Source organism: Megalops cyprinoides, chromosome 21, assembly GCF_013368585.1.
Source record: "Megalops cyprinoides isolate fMegCyp1 chromosome 21, fMegCyp1.pri, whole genome shotgun sequence".
Taxonomy (NCBI): Eukaryota; Metazoa; Chordata; class Actinopteri; order Elopiformes; family Megalopidae; genus Megalops; species Megalops cyprinoides.
In genome coordinates, this window is record NC_050603.1 from 9679267 (window position 1) to 9700767 (window position 21501).

At 47.7% G+C, this 21501-nt stretch overlaps 1 protein-coding gene across 1 annotated transcript in view; it reads right to left on the reverse strand.

Moving 5' to 3' along the window:
• Window positions 1-394: 394 nt before the first annotated feature.
• The window catches only part of LOC118769133 (phosphatase and actin regulator 4B-like), a 24566-nt gene continuing 3459 nt past the window's right edge, over window positions 395-21501 (reverse strand). Inside the window, exons 2-16 of the mRNA XM_036516152.1 lie at window positions 17902-18072; window positions 16685-16765; window positions 14211-14449; window positions 13448-14126; window positions 13175-13333; window positions 12493-12999; window positions 10543-10680; window positions 8817-9384; window positions 7891-8144; window positions 7210-7402; window positions 5629-5684; window positions 3184-3245; window positions 2396-2533; window positions 1998-2074; window positions 395-1707 (exon numbers count right to left, since the gene is read on the reverse strand). Of these exons, the coding sequence (XP_036372045.1) occupies window positions 1692-1707; window positions 1998-2074; window positions 2396-2533; window positions 3184-3245; window positions 5629-5684; window positions 7210-7402; window positions 7891-8144; window positions 8817-9384; window positions 10543-10680; window positions 12493-12999; window positions 13175-13333; window positions 13448-14126; window positions 14211-14449; window positions 16685-16765; window positions 17902-18072 (3338 nt within the window). The 3' untranslated portion in view covers window positions 395-1691. The remainder of the gene's footprint in view (window positions 1708-1997; window positions 2075-2395; window positions 2534-3183; window positions 3246-5628; window positions 5685-7209; window positions 7403-7890; window positions 8145-8816; window positions 9385-10542; window positions 10681-12492; window positions 13000-13174; window positions 13334-13447; window positions 14127-14210; window positions 14450-16684; window positions 16766-17901; window positions 18073-21501) is intronic.

Below are 21501 nucleotides of genomic sequence, written 5' to 3' on the forward strand. Positions count from 1 at the left end.
AAAACCCCTAGATGTGCCTTTAAGATACAGAACCCCGCTTAAGGGTCCAACTACATTTGACCTAATAGTGTAGATTCTGCTAATGAATAAGATCACCCTTGACATGAACATAAGATACGCATAGACACACGGATATGGTTTCAGGATTGTTCTGCACAAGGTATGTTTTCACCACTGTTTTCCAGCTCACTTTTATGTTCTGTATCACAAGATGAAGCGCTACTGGTAGCACTACTGCATTCTATAACACTGTCTGTCAGTGAAAATCAATCTGAAAATCACAGCAACCATTGTCAACACAATACAGTGACGTAACAAAAGGCAGACAGAATTTATGTAAGATTTTAATTTGATTCTGCAGTGACAATTTACAGCCGGACAGTCTCTTTTGTCAGTTCCATAAACTTTCTGTTATAAAAATAAAATATACAACAGTAAAACAAAATGGGCTTATTTATATAGTCCTGTTCTCAAAGTGTCATTGAATCATACACAAATTCTTTTCTTACAAAAAATTCTATAATACTTTTATGTTTAAAATCATTTTTACATTGAGAAGGCAAGCTATACAGAAGGATCAGTGTAATCTCAGTAAATCAATACAGCAGAGAAGGCTGGAGCCCCACATCATTGTATAAAAACATTCTCTACAGTAGAAACACACGTTCCTACCGAACAGTTTTCCCTGTCAATCAATTGCACTCAAATATTGTATTGTATTAAGGTCTGTATATTGCCATTTATAACAAAGTAAGATCACATTCTTTTTCACCAATAAAATAAGTTTTGTCAGTCTGCACATACAATTAACTTGAAAGGGTTTCAGGAAAAAAATCATTAAAATACTACAGCAGCAGTGAAAAGTACAGTGAAAAGCACTTAGGTTCCGTTACCAGCCTGCGTACAGGACCACGCCAGGTCTGGACGGGTGTTATGCAGGCGAAAAAAAGACCCCCCCCCCCCAATTTCCTCCCCCATTTCCTCCCCAGGGAAGCTGTAGTACCCTGGAAGGGCCAACCAAGCTCAACCTGAATCAGTGTACTTATTTCACAATTAATAAGTGCGCTACAAAGACCTTTCTTTAAGAATTCTCAGGATGGGCTGAGAAATATGACTTCCAGTAATCTGCACGCACTGTCACATATGCAAATACGCACATACGCATGTGTTAACATCCACACACTTGCATGCGCGTGTATGTGTGTGCCCAAATACAGGCAGACAGACAGGCAAATACGGACACTCACACAGACATGCCATTCCCCCACATCTGTGAAGTGTGAATTTATTTTGTCACATTCAGTATCACATATTACTGTTATCATTACGTTGCCTGATTGAGAAAGAGAATTATAATAACTTAAAAGTGGGTAAAAACTGCTTGGACTTTCCATACTGTGGGAGAGAAGTGATAGCACCCCCTGCTGGTTCTCCAGCACAGTGCATTCTCGGAGCTGACTCTTTGCTCTTCACTGTGTTGGCACTCTGTATCCCCAGAGTCCCTGAAAAGAAACGTCTAACATCACCGGCCCGGACCTCCTCTGTGACATCACCAGGAGGAGGCGTGGCATTTCCTTTTGTGCCCAGCATTCCTGATGATGTTATGTGTTCAGGGAGCACCAAGACCATGTAACCGCATTGCTGGTGTCACATGCTTCTCCATGTTTTTCCCTCAGTAGTTTTCTGGTTTGTTAAGGCCGATGAAATCTGCAAGAGGGGAAGTTAGAAAACATGGACTTTAGCGCCAAACACACACGGGCACGCACAATCAATGTTACAGGTACGCCCGACCGAGGCAACCTCACTGAAAGACTGACGCACATTCAAAATAAAAGACGAAATGCAATGATTTCAATATATCATCTCAAACGAGATGCACGTGAATGTCTCAAATTATATGTGCAAAACACAGCATATATAACGGCATTTATTTAATAGCTGGTGGCATTTTTGGATTTCATTTCCAGTCATTCTCCTTGCATGGATAGCGGTATTACCTGGTGTATATTCGGCTGTCCTCATGCACCTCCATCTCAGAGCTCTTAAACTCATTCAGTTCTTTCCGGATCGCAGCCTACAGGATGTGAGGAGAGAGGAAACAATCTTTAATGAAGCTACTTCAACAATATAGACAGAGCGTAACTTTTAACTGGGGGCTGACTCTTTCATACATCTAAAAAGCTTCTTAGTATTACACATTGACAAACACCAGAACACACACAGTACTTTCACAAATCCCTAAATCTCACACATCATGGAAAGCCGCTACATGCAGCTCTGTGCCCATCTTGCTTGATATGAATGTAGGTGCTGTGTATCTGTCAGTGGGATGTAAAGTCTGCGCAGTGCTGTGATGAGGTGACGGCGATGGTGACAGATCGGACGCTGCGCTCGCCTTGTCGGCAGGTGTGAGCCTGGTCCAGGGCTTGTCGCCGCGGCGATCGTAGTCCTGGGCGTCGGTGCACTCCACGTACTCGTGGAATCGCAAGATCTTGCGAGCCTGCAGCTCTGCTACAGTGGGTCTCTGACTGAGCTGGAGAGGAGAGCGAGCCGGGGTCAGATACATGGGCAGATACATAGACACTTACACACACACACACACACACACACACACGCACACACACGCACATATGCACACAGACAATCCTTTACTGTCATGATCATAACTGTGAAATATTACATCTTACGAATTCTGTTTGTAAAACCTCTGATATTTTTAGCAACTGAAGTGACATTTATACGTGCAAGAATATGTAATTGACAGCGATTCCACGATAAACGTGAACACAAAGTGATGAAGGCACACAGATGCAGCACGCGGACACTCATACAGATATGCACCGACACGCTGACTGAGGCCTCCTGCGCTTTCACTCTGTCCATGCTTTGCTGTATTTGTATGTATTTATGCTGCCATGCTGGATTTTTTGTGGGATACAAGACAAATTTCCCCAGTGAGGAAGATGATAAACAATAAATCCATGAGTACCTACACATTTCCTACATATTCTTTAGACGTTTGCTGTCATATTTAAAGAAACCCAGCAAGCTGCTTGTTGTTTTTTCAGTTGTTTAATTACTGACTCAGTAGGTGAGTGTACAGTAAGTTTCAGATGAGCAGGGCAGTGGAAAGGCTTGGTTCAGAATCTCCCGGGTGTAAAGTTGGTGTGGCAAATGACTTACCTTCCTGGTGAGTCTCCGTTTGATCTCACTCCTCTCCGCCCTCCTGTCTGCCTCATTTTTGGCTGGAAACAAGAGTAGCCAATTAACATAGAGGAAACCAGGGAAACAACCAATCAACAAAGAAGAAAGCAGGAGAACAGCTCAGTCAGCACAAAGGAAACCAGCCTACCGGTGCAGTACAGTTTATGTCGCAATCTGCAGGTGAGCAGGGAAGCAACTGAGTGAGTCCATAGTTCATGTGGCATCACACATGCATATTTTTGAGGATGATGGGGAAGTGGGGAAGGGGGAAGCTATTTGGGAGCCCTTCTGAGGCACACTCGGCTGTCATCATTGCAGCACCATGACTTGGAATGAAACAAGAGCGACTCAAAAATATACTCCACAGGCAACCATAGAAACGACAGAAGTGGTGACATCCGGCACTCACCTAAAATGCTGAGAACAATTACTACTAATACTAACCTGAAGGTGGATTTTGCAACACTACACAATTGTGAATTGCTGCTCAATAATCAGATAGATATCACCATGACTCAATTAGTTTGAGCCTTGATGTCTCTGGAAAAGAGCGCCTGGCAAATGAATAAATGTAAATAGAAAGCTGTTTGTACAGTATCTGGTTACTTCTAATAAATACACACTTGAATCTTTCAGTCCGGTGTTGCCATTACTTTGTGACTGTGGCTACGTCCAAATCTGCACTTTTGCTCCTTTGTCCTAAGAACTTCCCCTCAAATGGCGCCGAGTTACATAGTTGAGAGTATCCCAATCTGCAAAACAAACTGTCACTTGCCCTTAGTCACTCCCTTTCAAGCAAGTGAACAAGCTCGTAAGCCTCACTGCGGTGTGACATCCCAGGATCCCTTTCACTTAGCATCCCAGGGTCGCGCATTCCAAAAGACCTTTTGCGAATCTTATTAGAGTTCCATTTCACCGCAGCAACATCAAAAAACTCTAATGTTAGCACAGATAGTACTTCATCTCACTGTATGAATGGGCATACCTCACACACAGTTTCTCAAAGCTCTCTTGGCTCTCAGCACTGACTTTTCATCCCAGCTAGATTCTCTCCTACAGATGCCATGCACAGTGGCACTGTGCTGCAATAGCGTGGCAGAGGGGTTAAGGATTTGAGTAGGCAGAGCTGGAAAGTCCTTTTTTGACTGTGTGCAGAAGTGCAAATCATTTAAATTATTCCACTCAAGACATTTTGCCTGCATCAAAGCCATTGGTGCTGGAAAGGCTTAACTTTGTGCTTCCAAAGTCTTATTTTTGTTGGGAATAAATGACTGACTTTGGAAGCACAGATGTTTTCATTAATTTTATTCCCATAAAAAAGAAGTGTATTTTTTTAGATAGACACAGACGAATGTATTTCTTACTTTGAACACATGTACAGTACAAGTAATAAGAAAAATCCTGCTTGTTGCAGCAAGTTTCCACTTCTTTTCAGCAAATTTCACAAAAAGGAGGAAATGGAGTTATTTCCCTCAAACAAGAAACTCTGTACAATAGCAGAAAATACCCAGCAGAGGGCGATATGGTGTCGTGCTGCTTTTTTTTTTTTAAACATAGTCAAGCTAAAGCTAACATTGACTGAACACAGCTAACAGAGACGCTGAACAGGTGGAGATGCAAGACAAACACTGCACATTTTTGACAATTAAAATGACCCTGCCAGCAGTGTAAAATAAACCAGTACAGCTAACGAGTCACTGATTAGTAGTGTACACTGAGAATGGGAGCATGGCTTACTCAGCATGCCTTCCAGAGGGTATGATTTTGTCTATTTTCATTTTGATTAGACCAACAGAGTAGAAATTGTGAAGAACTACGTAAAGTTAGCCACAAACATAACCTATAAATAGGAGGAGCCATTGAGCAACATCACCACTGAGGACTGGAACTCAGCTGCACTCAGCTGAGATCGAAATGCGCTCAAACTATATTTTAACTTCTAGGTCAATAGCACATGAAACATGTGAGATACTGCTGCTTGTAACCTTTCTGTTCCTATTTTTTGCAGTATATAAAGTCCAAGTATAGAAGCATATACCACAAAATCCCATCTGCACCAGCGCAATCAACGACATTTCTACCTGAGCTCTGTCACTCTGGTCTGGTCTTGTGCAGGTGTATGCACGGTGTTTCAATCCCTGTCACATATCCAGAGGGATTCAGCTTTAATGCCAAGTCCAGCACTGCTGTGGTAGCAAGGTACCGGATTACTTCAGTAACAGTTTCAACTGTATAAATGAGCAACTGCAAAAAATTAAGGACTGCCTTCTCTTAGATTAACTACATGACAGCTCCTCAGGTCTGAGAGTTACAAGGGGAGGGAGTGAGTGAAGCACTGGAGAGAAAGATGAGAGAGATGCTGGGGAAAGGGCGAAGGGTGACAGGGTAACAGAAAGCTGAGAGTGCGGGAGAAGAGAGACTCACGCTGCAGAATGTTCCTCTGCTCCAGCTCCATCGCAGTGGGTCTCTGGCTCAGCCTCCTGCAGGAGACAGACAGTGCACATTCAGTACAACACAGTCAGCGCGCACTGAGAATATACCGACAACACAGTCAGCACGCACTGAGAATATACCGACAACACAGTCAGCGCGCACTGAGAATATACCGACAACACAGTCAGCGCGCACTGAAAATATACCGACAACACAGTCAGCGCGCACTGAGAATATACCGACAACACAGTCAGCGCGCACTGAGAATATACCGACAACACAGTCAGCGCGCACTGAGAATATACCGACAACACAGTCAGCGCGCACTGAGAATATACCGACAACACAGTCAGCACACACTGAGAATATACCGACAACACAGTCAGCACACACTGAGAATATACCGACAACACAGTCAGCACACACTGAGAATATACCGACAACACAGTCAGCGCGCACTGAGAATATACCGACAACACAGTCAGCACACACTGAGAATATACCGACAACACAGTCAGCACACACTAAAATATACCGACAACACAGTCAGCACACACTGAGAATATACCGACAACACAGTCAGCACGCACTGAGAATATACCGACAACACAGTCAGCACGCACTGAGAATATACCGACAACACAGTCAGCACACACTAAAATATACCGACAACACGCTCAGCACACACTAAAATATACCGACAACACAGTCAGCATTCACTGAAAATATACTGACAATAACCTCATGATCAGTGATTATAAGCTGGACTGAATGCTAATGGTGCTAATGCTAATTCTCCTGCAGTGGGTAATGTACACAGACATAAATCTCCTATGTGACAGTCAGCAGAGAAGCCGGCAAGCTCTGCCTCCCCCTCCACCTTGCAGGCAATTCTCCCAGCATGCACCTCTGCCGCAGAATGTCTGCTATGTGCCAGGCATGCCAAAGCCTGCTCTGCGCCTCAAGGTCCCGCCCACAAAGTGAGGAATGCAGAGCAAATTCTCCCTCCCTCTCCTTCCTTCTCGCTCTCAGTGACAGCTCTTCCGCACACTTGAGAAGGCCCAACAGAAAGCCTCAGAGGCACCCCCCTGCGAGTCCATGCAGCCTTCTACAGCAAGCACGTCTAACACATCTACTGGTGTCTTTTCAATCCAGCCTTTTGAACTGAGACAGAGAGGACAGGGAACATCCATGTGTGTGAACAGCTGCAGTGAGCTGGGCAGCAGGGGGGACTTATCTGCACCTTGAGTGTCTGTAGGATGCACTGCGTGATGTGTGTAATGTATGCGTAGCACTGTCTCAACTTGTCTGTAGAATGGGATTATTATTACACCATCAGAGGCACCGATCTGAGTGTACTGCTGTTTGTATTTTTGTCTTTAGTGTGTTAGTGATCATACTGTTTCAGGGCAGTGCTGATCTGTGTGTGGTACTGTGTGTGGTTGGTTGATCGTACTGTTTCAGGGCAGTATCAGTCGGTGTGTAGTGGTGTGTGTGTGTGGTTAGTTGACTGTACCGTGTTAGGGCAGTGCCGATCTGTGTGTGGTACTGTGCGTGGTTGGTTGACTGTACCGTGTTAGGGCAGTGCCGATCTGTGTGCGGACGGCCTCCCACTGCTCCCTGCTTTGCCAGGATGGCTGCTCCTGCTCCGTACGGTCCTCCTGCCTCACCGGCCCCTCCCCCGCCTGGCCCTCAGAGGCCGACGCCCGACCACCCAGCTTCAGGGCCAGAGTGTCCTTCCTCTTCACCTTACTGGCCAGTCCACCTACAGACACACACACACACACACACACACACACACACATATATTTATACACCTTATACAAGCAACCTGAAACTGGAAAGAAACAGTCACCTGGTCTTCCAGTGTCATCACTGTCAGACAGAGAACATCTGTAACACACATACACTATGCAATATACTGGGCAGGTTGCACAAGTTGATAGGGCTTGAATAATGTCCTGCTTACACTCACTGGTCTGGGAGTGTTGTTAGCCTGGTCTGACACTGTTGCCCACTCAACTGAATAGATACACTTATGTTCTATTGTGCTGGAAGTCATTCTGGATAAGAACATCTGAAAATGAATGTTATGTACCGGACGCTACAGCCACAGTCAGGTAACTTACTCAGTATACGCTGTGGACATAATCTATTAGTCAACTCAACACAGGCGACAGCTCTGGCCAACTACTCAATCCAAAGTTTACTTTTGGATTGCAAGGTATCAGCTGGGGTTCCTGAGCCACACACCAGTGGGGTAGTCCTCATCTTCCTCTTCATCTTCATCCTCTCTGTAGAGGATGGGTCCATCCGAATCGCTCCCCTCTTCCTGCGCCTCCTCCGCCTCCTCCTCCTCGCTGATGGTCCCCGTGTCGGGGATGATGGTGACGTGGACGTCGCCCACCAGGCCCCGGCGGCTCCGCGGCTCCAGCTGCGGCTGCGGGGGGGGCTGGGGGCGCCTCAAACGCAGCTCCTCCTCCTCATCGAAGTCGTCATCTTCAGGCCTGGACGGAGGGAGAGGGGGAGACAGAGAGAGAGCATGTCACCCCCAGAATCTGTGACAATCACTTAGGTTTGGATGTGTGATGGGGTAGTGGTAATGAATTGGGCTTGTAACTGAATGGTTGCCAGTTCGATTCCCTGCTAGGGCACTGCCGCTGTACCCCTGGGTAAGATACTTTACCTCAAAAATTGCCTCAGTAAATATCCAGCTGTATAAACGGATAATATGTAAAACTGTCACCTATGTAAGTCGCTCTGGATAAGAGCATCTGCTAAATAACAGTAATGTCATATAAAGTGAAAGAGCACACAGCATACAGTCTGTGAGAAAAATGCTTAGTGCATGGAGAATGTTTAGCACACAGGGAATGAGAAAAAAAAATGTGAAAAATGAAAGGAATTTTCTGTTATTATGATATAAATAAAAACAAAGGTTACTGTGCCACCTCTTGTTATAAAATGAATTACAAATGTACGTGGGACAGCACTCCCTAATTTGCAACTGACGTTGTAGTGAAAAACACTTCCACTGGAATATTGGCAAATATACAGAGGAATACCTATACAGAACACTAAAGTATGACCCAGAATGCAATGTATCAGGTCAAATGGCACAGGCCTCTGTGTGGGGGTGGAGCATGAGGAAGAGGAGGAGGAGGGAGACGAAGGCTCACAGTTTGATGCGCTCGATGGTGACGGGCAGGGAGTGTCTGCCGCCTGGCTCGGTCAGGTAGGTGGGCGGGGGCGGTGTCTCGAAGAGCAGGGAGAAGGCGCGGTTGGACCGTTCCGGTTTGGGCATGGCCTGCCCCGGCGTGGCCAGCGCCCGCTGGATCAGGATATGCAGTGGGACGGGCGGCTCTGACGGGGGCTCGGTGGTGGGGCTGGGCGGGTCCACAGAGGGGACGGCGGGGATGGGCACGGGTACAGGGGCGGGCTGGGGCACTGGGAGGGGGACGGGGGCGTGGGAGCGGGGCGGGGAGGGCGGGATGTGGGAGGGCGGTGGGGGAACGGGGGTAGGTAGGGACTGCGGGACGGGTGGGTCAGTGCTCTCCTCTGCCTGTGCAGCAGGGGCGGGGGTGGGGTCAGGAGCAGGGGCGGGGTCTGGGGTGGGCGGGGCAGCCGGGTTGATCTGAATCTCCTGGGAGTCACGCTTCGTGACGGGGGTGGTCCTTTTGGGGGGCGGTGGTGGGGTGGGCTTTACTGGCACTGGGTTCACCCCCCCAACGGCCTGTGAGAGCTCAGCTGTAGACAAACAGAGAGAGAGAGAGGAAAGGGTCACCAGCTGTGAGTATGTGTAACCCATCTGCACCTCCCACACGCAACAAGACCCCCATACGCATGAGCACGCACACACACACACACACACACACACACACGCGCACACACACGCGCACACACACGCACACACACGCGCACACGCACGCACACGCACGCACACACACGCACACACACGCACACACGCACGCACACACGCGCACACACACGCACACACGCACACACGCACACACACACTTGTCTCAGAGATGAACATGTGTGATCTACGTCTCCACACTGCCAGATGGAGAACGAAGAGTTAAGGTGCGTTCAGTCACACTGCAGGCAAACAAGCAGTTAATGAAGGAGAAAGGGAACAATCCCAAGCCTCATTCTCATTCCAGCAGGTCTGAGCTGCTGTCCAAAACACAGTTTATTTCAGTGAACAAGAAAATCCTATTTACTCAACTAGAATCCATACATCAAACCTCAGTTTAGATTAGATTAGATTAGTGAGAATGCCACTGCCTCTTTGAATGAGAAATATCATTATACTAAAAGTCAAATAAATGAGTAATGGTATTGCTTCAGTACAAACTAAAAAAATGTTTCAAACACTGCTATTTGTGCCACTATCTGGACAGATATCAGGACTGGGTCACCAAAGAAGCATAGGCACTATATACTCCATCAAAAGAATGAGTACTCTATATACTCCACACAATCACAGGAATGAGTACTGTATATACTCTAGATTATCACAGCAATGATTACTGTATATACACTAGACTATCACAGGAATGAGTACTAGGTATACTCCAGACATTCACAGGAATGAGTACTGTGTGTACCTCTGGGTATCACAGGAATGAGTACTGTGTGTACCTCTGGGTATCACAGGAATGAGTACTGTGTATATTCCAAAGCGCAACATGACCAAACATGCTTCATTCCTTCCGTTAGAGAGCTGTCTGGCCATGCAGCCTCTCCAGGTAGTCGGGTTATCTCTCTGAAAGTCGCATCGCTGGGCAAGTGTTAGTCCAGGCTCCAACGCAGTGGTGCATGCGACGGCGACAACATCAGGTACGCCACATGCCGTCGCCAAGGCAACAGGCACACACCCCCCCCCCCCCCCCCCCCCCTCACCTGCACCTGAGCGGGAGGCTGCGGACCTTCGGCGCAGGTAGGTGGGCAGGGATAGGTAGACGCCATACTTGCCCTCACGCTGCCAGCGGGACCAGGAATGGGGGAGGTGGGGTTTTCCACACCTGTGTAAGGTGGAGGCTGGCGGAAACGAGGCGATAATGTGGCCTTCAGTAGCTGGCACTGGGGGGCGGCAGCGTGTATACGCCCATGGATCAGACTGGGCCGGCTCGTGTCACCTCTGGAATGTCACTGAGGAAACTGGTGACAGCTGTCCACTGCGCTCAGAGTGGCCGATTCCTTAAAGGAGGGCCACTACTGCTACAGCCAAGAACACATGGGACAGTGCGTGTGTGTGTGTGTGTGTGTGTGTGTGTGTGTCCGTCTGTGTGTGTGTGTGTGTGTGTGTATGTGTCTCTGTTCGTCTGTGTGTGTGTGTGTGTGTGTGTGTGTCTCTGTTCGTCTGTGTGTTTGTGTGTGTGTGTGTCTCTGTGTGGCACATGTGTGAGATTGCGTGTGTGTTGCGCGCATTCCCGAGAGAGTGTGAGACTGTGTAAAGCTAAGTGCACACGTGTGTGCGTTTGCCCTGCAGTCAGGGCTGAGGAGGCAGCCACACAGCATGCTGGGACAGAAGACACACGAGCCCAACCCGGGCCTTCTGCAGCAGTGTTCCTTCTGAATAAATATACCCCGACAAGCCTGTGCCTGCACTATAACGCACCTGCAGCACTCCCTGTGACACAACAGTAATCGCTGTAGTAGTCGCTACCACTACAGCATTCAAAACAGGCACCACTGTGACTACAGCATTCAAAACAGGCACCACTGCGACTGCAGCATTCAAAACAGGCACCACTGCGACTGCAGAACAAAACAAGCTCTACTGCTGCTACACAACCCAACACAGGTTACGTGTGCAGACCCAAGGGGATTCCTCTGGAGTGTAAACTATGGGTCCTTGGCAGAAATAAGCACTGCTGGTGGTCACAGCTGGCCCAAAGGCAGGGCTTTCCCTAGAGGATAGGAAGAGCTACGCGGTGGGGGTGGGGGTAGGGGTGGGGACAGTCTTGGTGGTCAGCAAAGATGAAATTTCGCTAAGCATAATATGGTACGAACAACCTGGAAGAGTGACAGAGTACTGCTGCTCTGGGATGCAGGAGGTGGTATTTTCCAAACAGCGTGAGTATTTTCAGAAGCTAAACTCGCCAGGGTGAATGCTCTGTGAGAGGGAACCCCCCACAACAGGATGCCTGGCCCCTCGGACATGGGAGTCATGGTAAACCTCTCTCTACAGCTGCACAGGTATACAAACACCACTCTTCTCTACGTTCCCCATGAAAGACGGGTACCCACTGTGCAGTTCCAGTGAACAGCTAAGTGACAGACACTGCTTCTCTTCCATATTTACCGCACGCTTTTAATATTTACACACTTCCATATTTACCATTCACACTTTTAAAATGGTGAATTAAACAGTGTATGTCACAAAAGCGACTAAGAATCTGGAAATGGGGTTTATATCCAACGTGTTTAAAACAAGGCCTCTCAAGCAGAAACTCTTTTGGTTCACAAACCCCATGCAGAACTCTGAAGGACTGTCTGACAGTCGTGATAGTGTTTGAGCTCTGAAATTCAAGGACCCCAGCTGGTGAATCCGCTGAGGGTGGCAGATGGTCACTGAAAACCATGCAAAAAAAAAAAAAAAGACCACAGTTATCAATGTGAAATGGGTGGGTGGATCAGCCTGGGTCCCCTTGCTCCTGTTTGACCACGTTAAATTCAGGGACACTTCACACAGCACTTTGCCTTCCCCATCATCACGTAAACCCCCACAGCTCAGGTGCTGACTCATCCAATCACGCGTCAGCCAGGCCAGGCGCTAAATGATTGGCCTGGGATGTCAGCTGGGGTGCGTGTGCTTCATCAGATTGCAGAAAAGAGCAAACCACTTACCCAGCAGAGCGGGGTTACTCATGCGATTGGTAGGCTTGGGAGGAGGGACAGGAGGCTGCTTTGCAGGTTGAGGGGCAGGACCAATGGTGGAGGTTGGGGCGGAGCTTCCACCTGAGGGGGCGTTGCTGCCAGCTGATGAGGGGACGGAGTTGGCTGTTGATGAGGGGGCGGGGTCGGCTGTTGATGAGAGGGCTGGGCCAGTTGCTGATGAGGGGGCGGGGCCGGCTGTTGATGAGCTAGCAGTGGCAGAGTTGTCAGTGGAGGGGGGAGCAGCAGGTACGCTGTCCGGGGGTGCAGGGTTGGCGCTGGCGGACGAAGAAATGGAGGAGGACGAGGTGGACACAGAGGAGGAGGCTGAGCTGGTGCTGCTGGCAGGGATCTTGGGAGGCTCAGGGGTGGGTCCACCCTGCCTTATAGGGGGAAGAAGGGCCTGTTTGGGTGGCAGCAAATCCCTCAGCGTGTCCAAGGGCTTCCCTGACTGGGGAGGGAAGTGGCTACCGGTGGAGCCTATGGGAGAAGGAGGAGTGTTAGACCACAGCACGCACTGACACAGGAACAGACACATGCTCAGGAACACACACACACACACACACACACACACACACACACACACACACACACACACACACACACACACACACACACAGACAGACACACAGACACACCCCTTCCCCCTGCTCACCTGTGCGTCCTCGCCCCTCGTCCGAGGGTGTACGCCGTGGGAGGGTAGTCCTCTGCTCAACCTCTGAAACGGGGCGTGTTCTCCAGTCATCCTCTGAAGAAACCTTCTGCCTCAAGTCCATTTCAGAGTAGGGTCTCCACCCACGACGCCCATCCTCCACTGGCCGCGGCAAGACAGGTTTCCTGTCCAGCTCTGCAGGGCCGTGGCTGCGCAACCCCTCCTTCCTGTCCTTCCCCTCTCTGCTGTCCCGATCCCTCTCTCTCGCCTCCCTGCTGTCTTTCTCTCTGTCCCTGTCTCTGTCTCTATCTCTCATCTCTCTACTGTCCCTATCCCTCTCCCTCTCCCTGTCCCTGTCCCTATCCCTCTCCCTCTCCCTGTCTCTCACCTCCCTACTGTCCCTCTCCCTCTCCCTCTCCCTCTCCCTGTCTCTCACCTCCCTACTGTCCCTCTCCCTGTCTCTGTCTCTCACCTCCCTGCTGTCCCTCTCCCTGTCTCTCTCCCTGTCTCTCACCTCCCTGCTCTCTCTCTCCCTCTCCCTGTCTCTCACCTCCCTGCTGTCTCTCTCCCTCTCCCTCTCCCTGTCTCTCACCTCCCTGCTGTCCCTCTCTCTTTCTCTGTCTCTCTCCCTCTCTCTAGGCTCTCTGTTCTCCCTGTCTCTCTCCCTATCCCTCTCCCTGTCCCTCTCCCTCCACTCTCTGTTCTCCTTTTCCCTGTCCCTATCCTTCTCTCTGTCCTTCTCCCTCTCTCTCCCCTCTCTGTTCTCCCTCTCCCTGTCCCTCTCTCTTTCTCGGTCTCTTATCTCCCTGCTGTCCCTCTCCCTCTCCCTGTCTCTTTCCCTCTCTCTAGGTTCTCTGTTCTCTCTGTCTCTCTCCCTGTCCCTCTCTCTCTCCCTCTCCCTCTCTCTATCCCTATCTCTATCCCTATCTCTGTCCCTATCTCTGTCCCTATCTCTGTCCCTATCTCTCTCCCTCTCCCTCTCCCTCTCCCTCTCCCTCTCCCTCTCCCTCTCCCTCTCCCTCTCCCTCTCCCTGTCTCTGTCCCTCTCTCTCCCCTCCTCTGAGACGGACCCCCGGGGCCCCGCCCCCTCCCTCCGCTCCGTGTCTGACGGGATGCGGCTCCTGCGGTCCTCGATGTGGGGCAGCCACGTGGGGTTCACCCTGATCTCCGAGTCCGTCCGCACCCGGCCCTGATCCGAGCTCCGCGCCCCGCCTCCACCCCCGCCCATGTGTCCATTCTTCATGTGGGGCGTCTTGGAGCTGTTCACATGGTCACCCTCTGTAACAAAAGCATAAGTCCAGATTCATCCGCGGTTCAAGCATTCCCGACCAATCAGCTGCAAATCCTGTTGACCATCTGGACCCCAGCACATGACATGAGGTTCTCTAAAACTGTGGATGGTAGAAAGCCATACAATCCTAAAGAAATCAAATGCGAGTTGAAAACTTTTAACCACGTTTAATACTGACACTGCTCTCTTCATTTAATATCTTAATATCTAATTTATAAACTTAACAAGTACAATAGAGAGGTGCAAATCTGGCTGTAAAATGTTTTGTGAGATGCTCAACATGAGTTTACACTGACTTTACATTGACTAGTATGTCAAAATGGTAGATGATCCTTGTTCTGACTTATGGTTATCTTTATGATAAAATAGATAAAACAGATACATAGATATCTTTACTGTTCTCAGGCCTTAACCTCTCCTGAAAGGCATGTTTATGGGATACGATGCAGCGTAGTAGTTAGGGAACAGACTCCCTCGCTGATTGGGGGCTGAAGGGTTAAAACATCAGGTTTTTGGAGGAGCCGAGCACAGGCAAGCGCGGGAAAAGGGCCGTCAGGTAAATGCTGGGAATGAAAGAGGTGCTTGTGGGCCCTGCAGGCGTGAGCAACCTTTCCAAACAAAGGAGGCATTCAGGGGCGTGCCCAAGACCACAGCATCTACAGGAAAGCTCTTAAGGAGACTGGGGAGATACTGTATTCTGCCCCTACAAGGCCCTCAGCTGGGAGAGACTCTTTTTATCATTCTGGAATGTGATGGAGTGAATTGCCATCCAGCCCCCCACACAAGGTTTCTTGTATTTTGCACCAAGGTGGAGTGCACCGTAACACACCGATATCCAAGAAGCGTTCTGTTATTTTTCGACTACAGTGCTGAAAAATGTGTTTATGCCCTCTTCTAGCTTTTTGGGAGCCTCTGCACCCTCCCCTCTCCGTCTTGCCATCTCCTGAGTAGCCGCAGGTCATAAAACAGTCAGCCTGCTTTAATCAAAAATGCGAGGCAGAAGAGCACTTTGCACAAGAAGGACTGTCTTCACCTCCTCCTCATCTATCTGAACCAACTGGCAGAGATTATTGAGAAACCCTTTAAAAGGCCTTGGACTCTGTTGTGCAATGCATTTTGTGCTACTTTTCCAGCACCTCCAGCTCCTTCAGCTCAGGGACACTCTGAGCACTGAGAGAGCATATGGCCCTAGGAATAACCTCAAATCACTGCGGATGAGAGCCAGGGCCCACAATGCACTCTCTTAGCATCCAGAAAGAAGCAAGTGAAGAAGAAGCTCCATATAAAAAACTAGCAGCAATTCTGCAAAGATAAATTCTCATTTAATATCTGACTGTTCAATACACCAACCCAGTTCAGGCAGTGCCTAGACTGACAATGTAATGCCTTGCTGGAAACCCAGTCACAATCCATGCCCAAAACTAAATCCTACTGAAACAACAATTTGTTTTAGACTTGACACAGACTTTTTGTCACAAGAAATGCTAAATAAATAAAGTAAGTTAAAAAGTAAATCAAGTCAAATATCCAAAAGGTAAGAACACAGAACACACAAATGTTCAGCATTGCTAGCATTCAGTGCTGTGTGCACTGTGAGACTCAGACAGCAGTAAAATACAAATAAGAGTTGTCCCACCAGTGTTAAATTACAGGGCAAGCCAGACAGAGCAGAGTGTGGCTTTAAAATGTAAGACATTCCAGAGTGACTGCTCCCCAAGAGTCCAGAGCCTGCTGCTGCAGCCACCGAGACGGCTTGTTCGCACCAGGCAGGAGGCTACGATAAATACACACCTGCTTTGACAACATCCTGTCCATGTTTCCATGTTTACTGACAACATTCTTTACCTGTCTCTATGGCATTCCCGATGGCATTTTCACATGCGCTTTAAGAATATGACCTGTTCTGAGGGAGTGCGGAGACTGTCTGACAGAGGTCCATCTATAGACTGCTTTATTGTGAATCGCGACCAACGGACTTCAGGTTTCGTGAACTGCCCTCACGCTTGCTAACTGTGGCATGCCAGCAGAAACAGCGGCTTCCTATTTTGCGGGCCATCACTGTGCTTGCTCACGTAAGCGTATTGATAGGAAAGTGACTCCTCGTTCTGTGGTGTATCTTTGCACCAGGTGATGCAAGCGTGTAAACAGAAAAGTGTTACTTTTTGTTCTGTGACGCATCTTTGCACTCGATGATGTATGTGTACTCTTAGCGGCTCTCCTACCGTTTTCTGGGACCTCCTTGAGCAGGCCCTTCTCAATCAGCTCCTGCCTGGGCTTCCTGACCGACATCTTTCTTTCCAGAGCTGTGATAAGAGAGCGCATAAATGAAGATATAAGTTACATTATTTGTTTGCTTATGCACAGCTTGAGTTGTAGGACTTCTCCCATTCCATTGCCTTGCGGCACATGATAAAGGCTATTTTCAAAACAAGCAAAGAATTATTCACTTTAACTTAAAACTGACAGCAAGAAACACCAATTTATCAATGTTATCTATTATGCGTTTTTGTGAAGATTAATTCTGACAAGAACATGTTTTTCCTGAAGTAACATTATCTGCCTTCACACCCCTGGTTCAAGTGTCTGGCTGAAATTCTCCAGACACCACAGATAAAACACTCTTGGTACAAGATCAAATCGTTGGTCAGACCTTACTTTAAATGTATTTTTATATTATCACCTTAAACAGAAGGTAAACAAGCACATTTAATTTGCCGTATTTACAACGTATATGTAATAATGCACCATGCAGCCTCTGTGCAGTTTTCTGTGGAGACACACAGACACTGTACATTGCTGAGTTTATACAAGATTATGAAAATGGCATAAGTTACTAGAGGTTTTTCCTTTAACTCAATTTGAAACAATACATTAACATACAGTACATTGAAAAACAGTGGAAAACTGAAAAAAAAACCTATAACATACAAATGTGCAGTCGACTCCTCCATATTCTGCATTATCTGGGTTCACCTAGCAGGCAGCTGAGGTTCCAGCTCTATTCTTTCTTTCATATGTAGTATGTAGTATGGTATGATACCACTCAGCAGCAGTGATGTCACACAGACAGCCCTGCTCATGCTACAGCCAGACTACTGTCTGTTCTTGGACTGGGTTCATACGCTGTGGAATTCAGCTACAAAAAGGAGTCATATACAGTTCCATACGGCAAAAGAAGCACAAAGCTCTGGGTATCATACTGCTTAGTAAAACATTCTTAAACCCCTGTTGCCAAGGTTGTTTTAACTGTGTTGTATGTACTGTAAGTGTTTGACTGTGTTGTCCCTTGATGCGTTATATGTGGTAACTTGATTGCCTGTGTGCTGCTATCTTGGGCAGATCTCCCATGAAAAATCATTCTCTGATCTTAGCGGGAGCCCTGAGATAGGGTAAAGGATCGATAAACACCACACAGAACAGGAGACACAGACTGAGGCACCTTCTGAGGTCTCCTGAAACTTCTCGCTGGTCTTCTTCTTCTTCCACTTCCAGGGTCGGAAGAGCTTGCCGAAGAGCTTGCCCTTGCGCTTGGCAGGGGGGGTGCTGTGCTCAGAACTCCCCCCATCACTCCCCCTCCTACTGTGTGGGCGGTCCACTTCATCCTCTGGGGCTGGGGGGGGAGGGAGAGAGAGAGAGAGAGAGAGAGAGAGAGAGAGAGAGAGAGAGAGAGAGAGAGAGAGAGAGAGAGAGAGAGAGAGAGAGAGAGAGAGAGAGAGAGAGAGAGAGAGAGAGAGAGAGAGAGAGAGAGAGAGAGAGAGAGAACCATGGGAATTTCTGCCAATGTATTTACAGTTTCCACACTGTGCAAGCTAGACTGCCACGAATAGCAGACCGACACCATTTACACAGAACTCGTTACCAGGAAATGTATGCACAACTACAGGAGTTAACTCTTTTTTAGCACTGGCTTCTACACCTGTCTAGGTGCATTGTTTTTATAATAAAGGGACAGTAACTGTACACACATGGCTATGTCACTAGCTACCTATTTAACCATATTCTGATTATTATTCTTTTTCCGAGTACGATAACTTTTCCTGCTAAGTAGTATTGAAGTAGCTTAGAAACTTGTGTTGAGTGAGAGCAAAAATGAACATTGACTGCCAATGACAATTAAAACAATACTGTAATACTCCACCACTCTGTGTGTTACTTGTAAGAAACATTTCAAACATTGCCAGGCTTCAGCTTCCAGCTTTTTAGAAAGAGACCTTACAGTACTGCCATCTTTACATGCAGACGTAGTTTAACCCTGCTGCCTCATCATCACTGGTTTAAACACAAACACGTCACATTCAGGTGGACTGAATGGAATGTGTTATTTGGGAATCACCGAATAACTAATAATGTAAAAAAAACTGTAATTCACAGTTATTCCTCAAATTCCAAACATCACAGTTTATTCAATCCATCTGTATCCCTCCGCCCTGTTGCTTGTTGAAATGAACTGAAATTCTTTCAACTTTACTTAACAGCTATTTACTTTATCTGGGCTTTACTGAACAACTGGAACAGACATACACGCAGTAAATATGTATACATACTGTTGAGAGATGCATATTGACAGAGGAGTACCCTGAATTAACCTTGCTTATTACAGTAAGTACAACTCGTTTTACAGAGAGACTTTCTTGAACCCACCAACAGAGGGATAATCATTTAAATTTGTGCCATCATGTTCATGTTCTATCCCTTAAGATTCTCTGCAGTCAGTCTCTACAGATCAGGTCGTTACTGCATGCAAAGAGCACCATGCCCAGGGGCACACGTGGTCACTAAGTGACTTCTGTCTCCATGGAAATGCAAGGGGAATGAATGAATGAATGAATGAATGAATGAAGATCTCTGCCACAGAGCTTGATATTTTAACAGAGGAGGCAGTAGGAAACAAAAAAATACGGCAACAGTAAAATAGTGGAAAGAATATGGTAGTTACAAACACAGCACAAGTGAAAGAGAAGTGTTTAATGTCCTTCTGACGGGGACAGGGTGCTGATGTCACTTCATAAAAGTCAGCAAGCATTATAATAACCATGATATCATGAAAATGTATTTTATTTGCTCAAGCATGACACAAATGAATGAAGCGTTTGATGTAATTTGGAAGTTGTAGGAGTACTGGGATGGCATTAACGATAACCTCCAAGTAATGTAAGACAAAGCAGAACAGACAATGTGATATATGTAGGACTTATCTGCAGTGTTTATAGGTGTGCCAACTTCAGGGTGCTCCTCCTCTGACCTGGCAAATGTAACCCAACGTATCTTGACAGCCTTATCCTAGCAGTTGAAAACTGCACTATACTGTGTGTTTTGTGACTGATAATAGCCTCACTCTGATGACTACTCCCTGAGGTGGCTGAGATCAGCAATTTAACTGCAAAGCAATCATTACATTCCTCCCTTTAGGTTGCTTAATCTACAGTGTTCGCAAATCAAGCATACAGTTAAACATAGATACACTGTACTGGCCCTATCAGGGATTTCGCAGTTGAAGCAGGGGTCACTGCAGCTCCCCAGGGCCAGAGCAGCCCCCCATCCTGACCCCCCGTCCTTCCTGGACTCTCATTTATTAGCAAAATGCATTCAGGAACCCCCAAAACACATCAGCACCCACTGTGCCACACAAAAACTACTACACACACCCTCCACTAGTCAGCAACTACAGAACACCACTCTGCTCGAAACTGTCCTATGAAACAAAAATAAAACCCAAAACAAAACTCGACAAACAATTGCACATAACGAAACCATGAATCATCACGTAAGCGAGTGACACAAAACTCCCATAGAACCCCATGGAGATTGCAAAGCCCGGCTCATGGGGCTTGGGTGGTGAGTCATTGCCGTGGAAAGCACAGCTGCCGGGACCCTGTCCTCTCTCCCCGGTTCACAGGCATTACGCTGCAATATTTGCTCAGCTCTAATTCTCAGTGACTTTTACATAGTTAGGAGTCCATTTATAGTAATGAGCCATATCTGAACATGGGCGGCTCAAAGGGTGGAGCTAAGCACCATTTTTATGGCATCAAACATCTGATGAACACCTGCATCCTCTGGACAGTGCCATTACCCATAATCCTTGTCTTTTAATGCTAAGTGCCAGGCGAGGTGATTGGATGGGAGAGGGGACGGGTGAGAGGACACACACACAGGTCTGCACAGGGCCTGGGGATTCGTTCTGTCAGAGAGAAAAAACAGCAGATCCCCTTCCCTCAAGTGACCATTTCTCCAGGCCTGCAAGTCAAGCTAAAAACGCGATGGAACATACAACCCACAGCCAAATACTGAACACCAGTGTGTTCTGCCCACAACACACTACTACGGGTTTAGGTTGTCAGTCCGTGAGTGTGTGCACGTGTGAGTCAGTGTGTGTGTGTGTGTGTGTGCGTGTGTATGTGTGTGTGTGTGAGAGAGAGAGTACATGTCCGTACAACTTTACAGACTGATTTATCCTTCTTGATTACTCCATTGAATCTCATAGGAATGGAAACAAATGGGGAAGGGTGCGCCGGTAGTACTAAATAAAACCCTGTCACATGTCTCAGTCATCCTGTTTAGTGCTGAGGTCACCCCCCAACCCCCCCTCAGAATTCCCAAGAGTGCCCAAAACTGAGTAACTGAAGCTTAACTCTCAACGCATATCTGTAGCCTGAGAATAAGTCAAGTCAAGAGAGAGAGGGGGGGATGGGAGGTAAAGAGAGAGAGAGAGAGAGAGAGAGAGAGAGAGAGAGAGAGAAAGAGAGAGAGGAGGGAAGGGAGGGAAAGAGAGAGAACTGGTTTGGAGACACAAGACGGGGCAAGTTGAGCTTGGCCGACATATCCCGGGAAGGTGGGTGCGTCGATACCCCTCGAGCAGGAGCCAACGGCACACGGCGGGCCTGTTGGTGGGGACGGGGTGCTGGTGTGTCGGTTCCCAAAAAACATGCAACGTGGGGTTGGACTTGCCTGTGACCGAGGAACAGCACTGCTCTCAGAGCCCAGGACTACACAAGTGACATGAGGACTACTGGCATTACCATACAACAGGGATTTAACA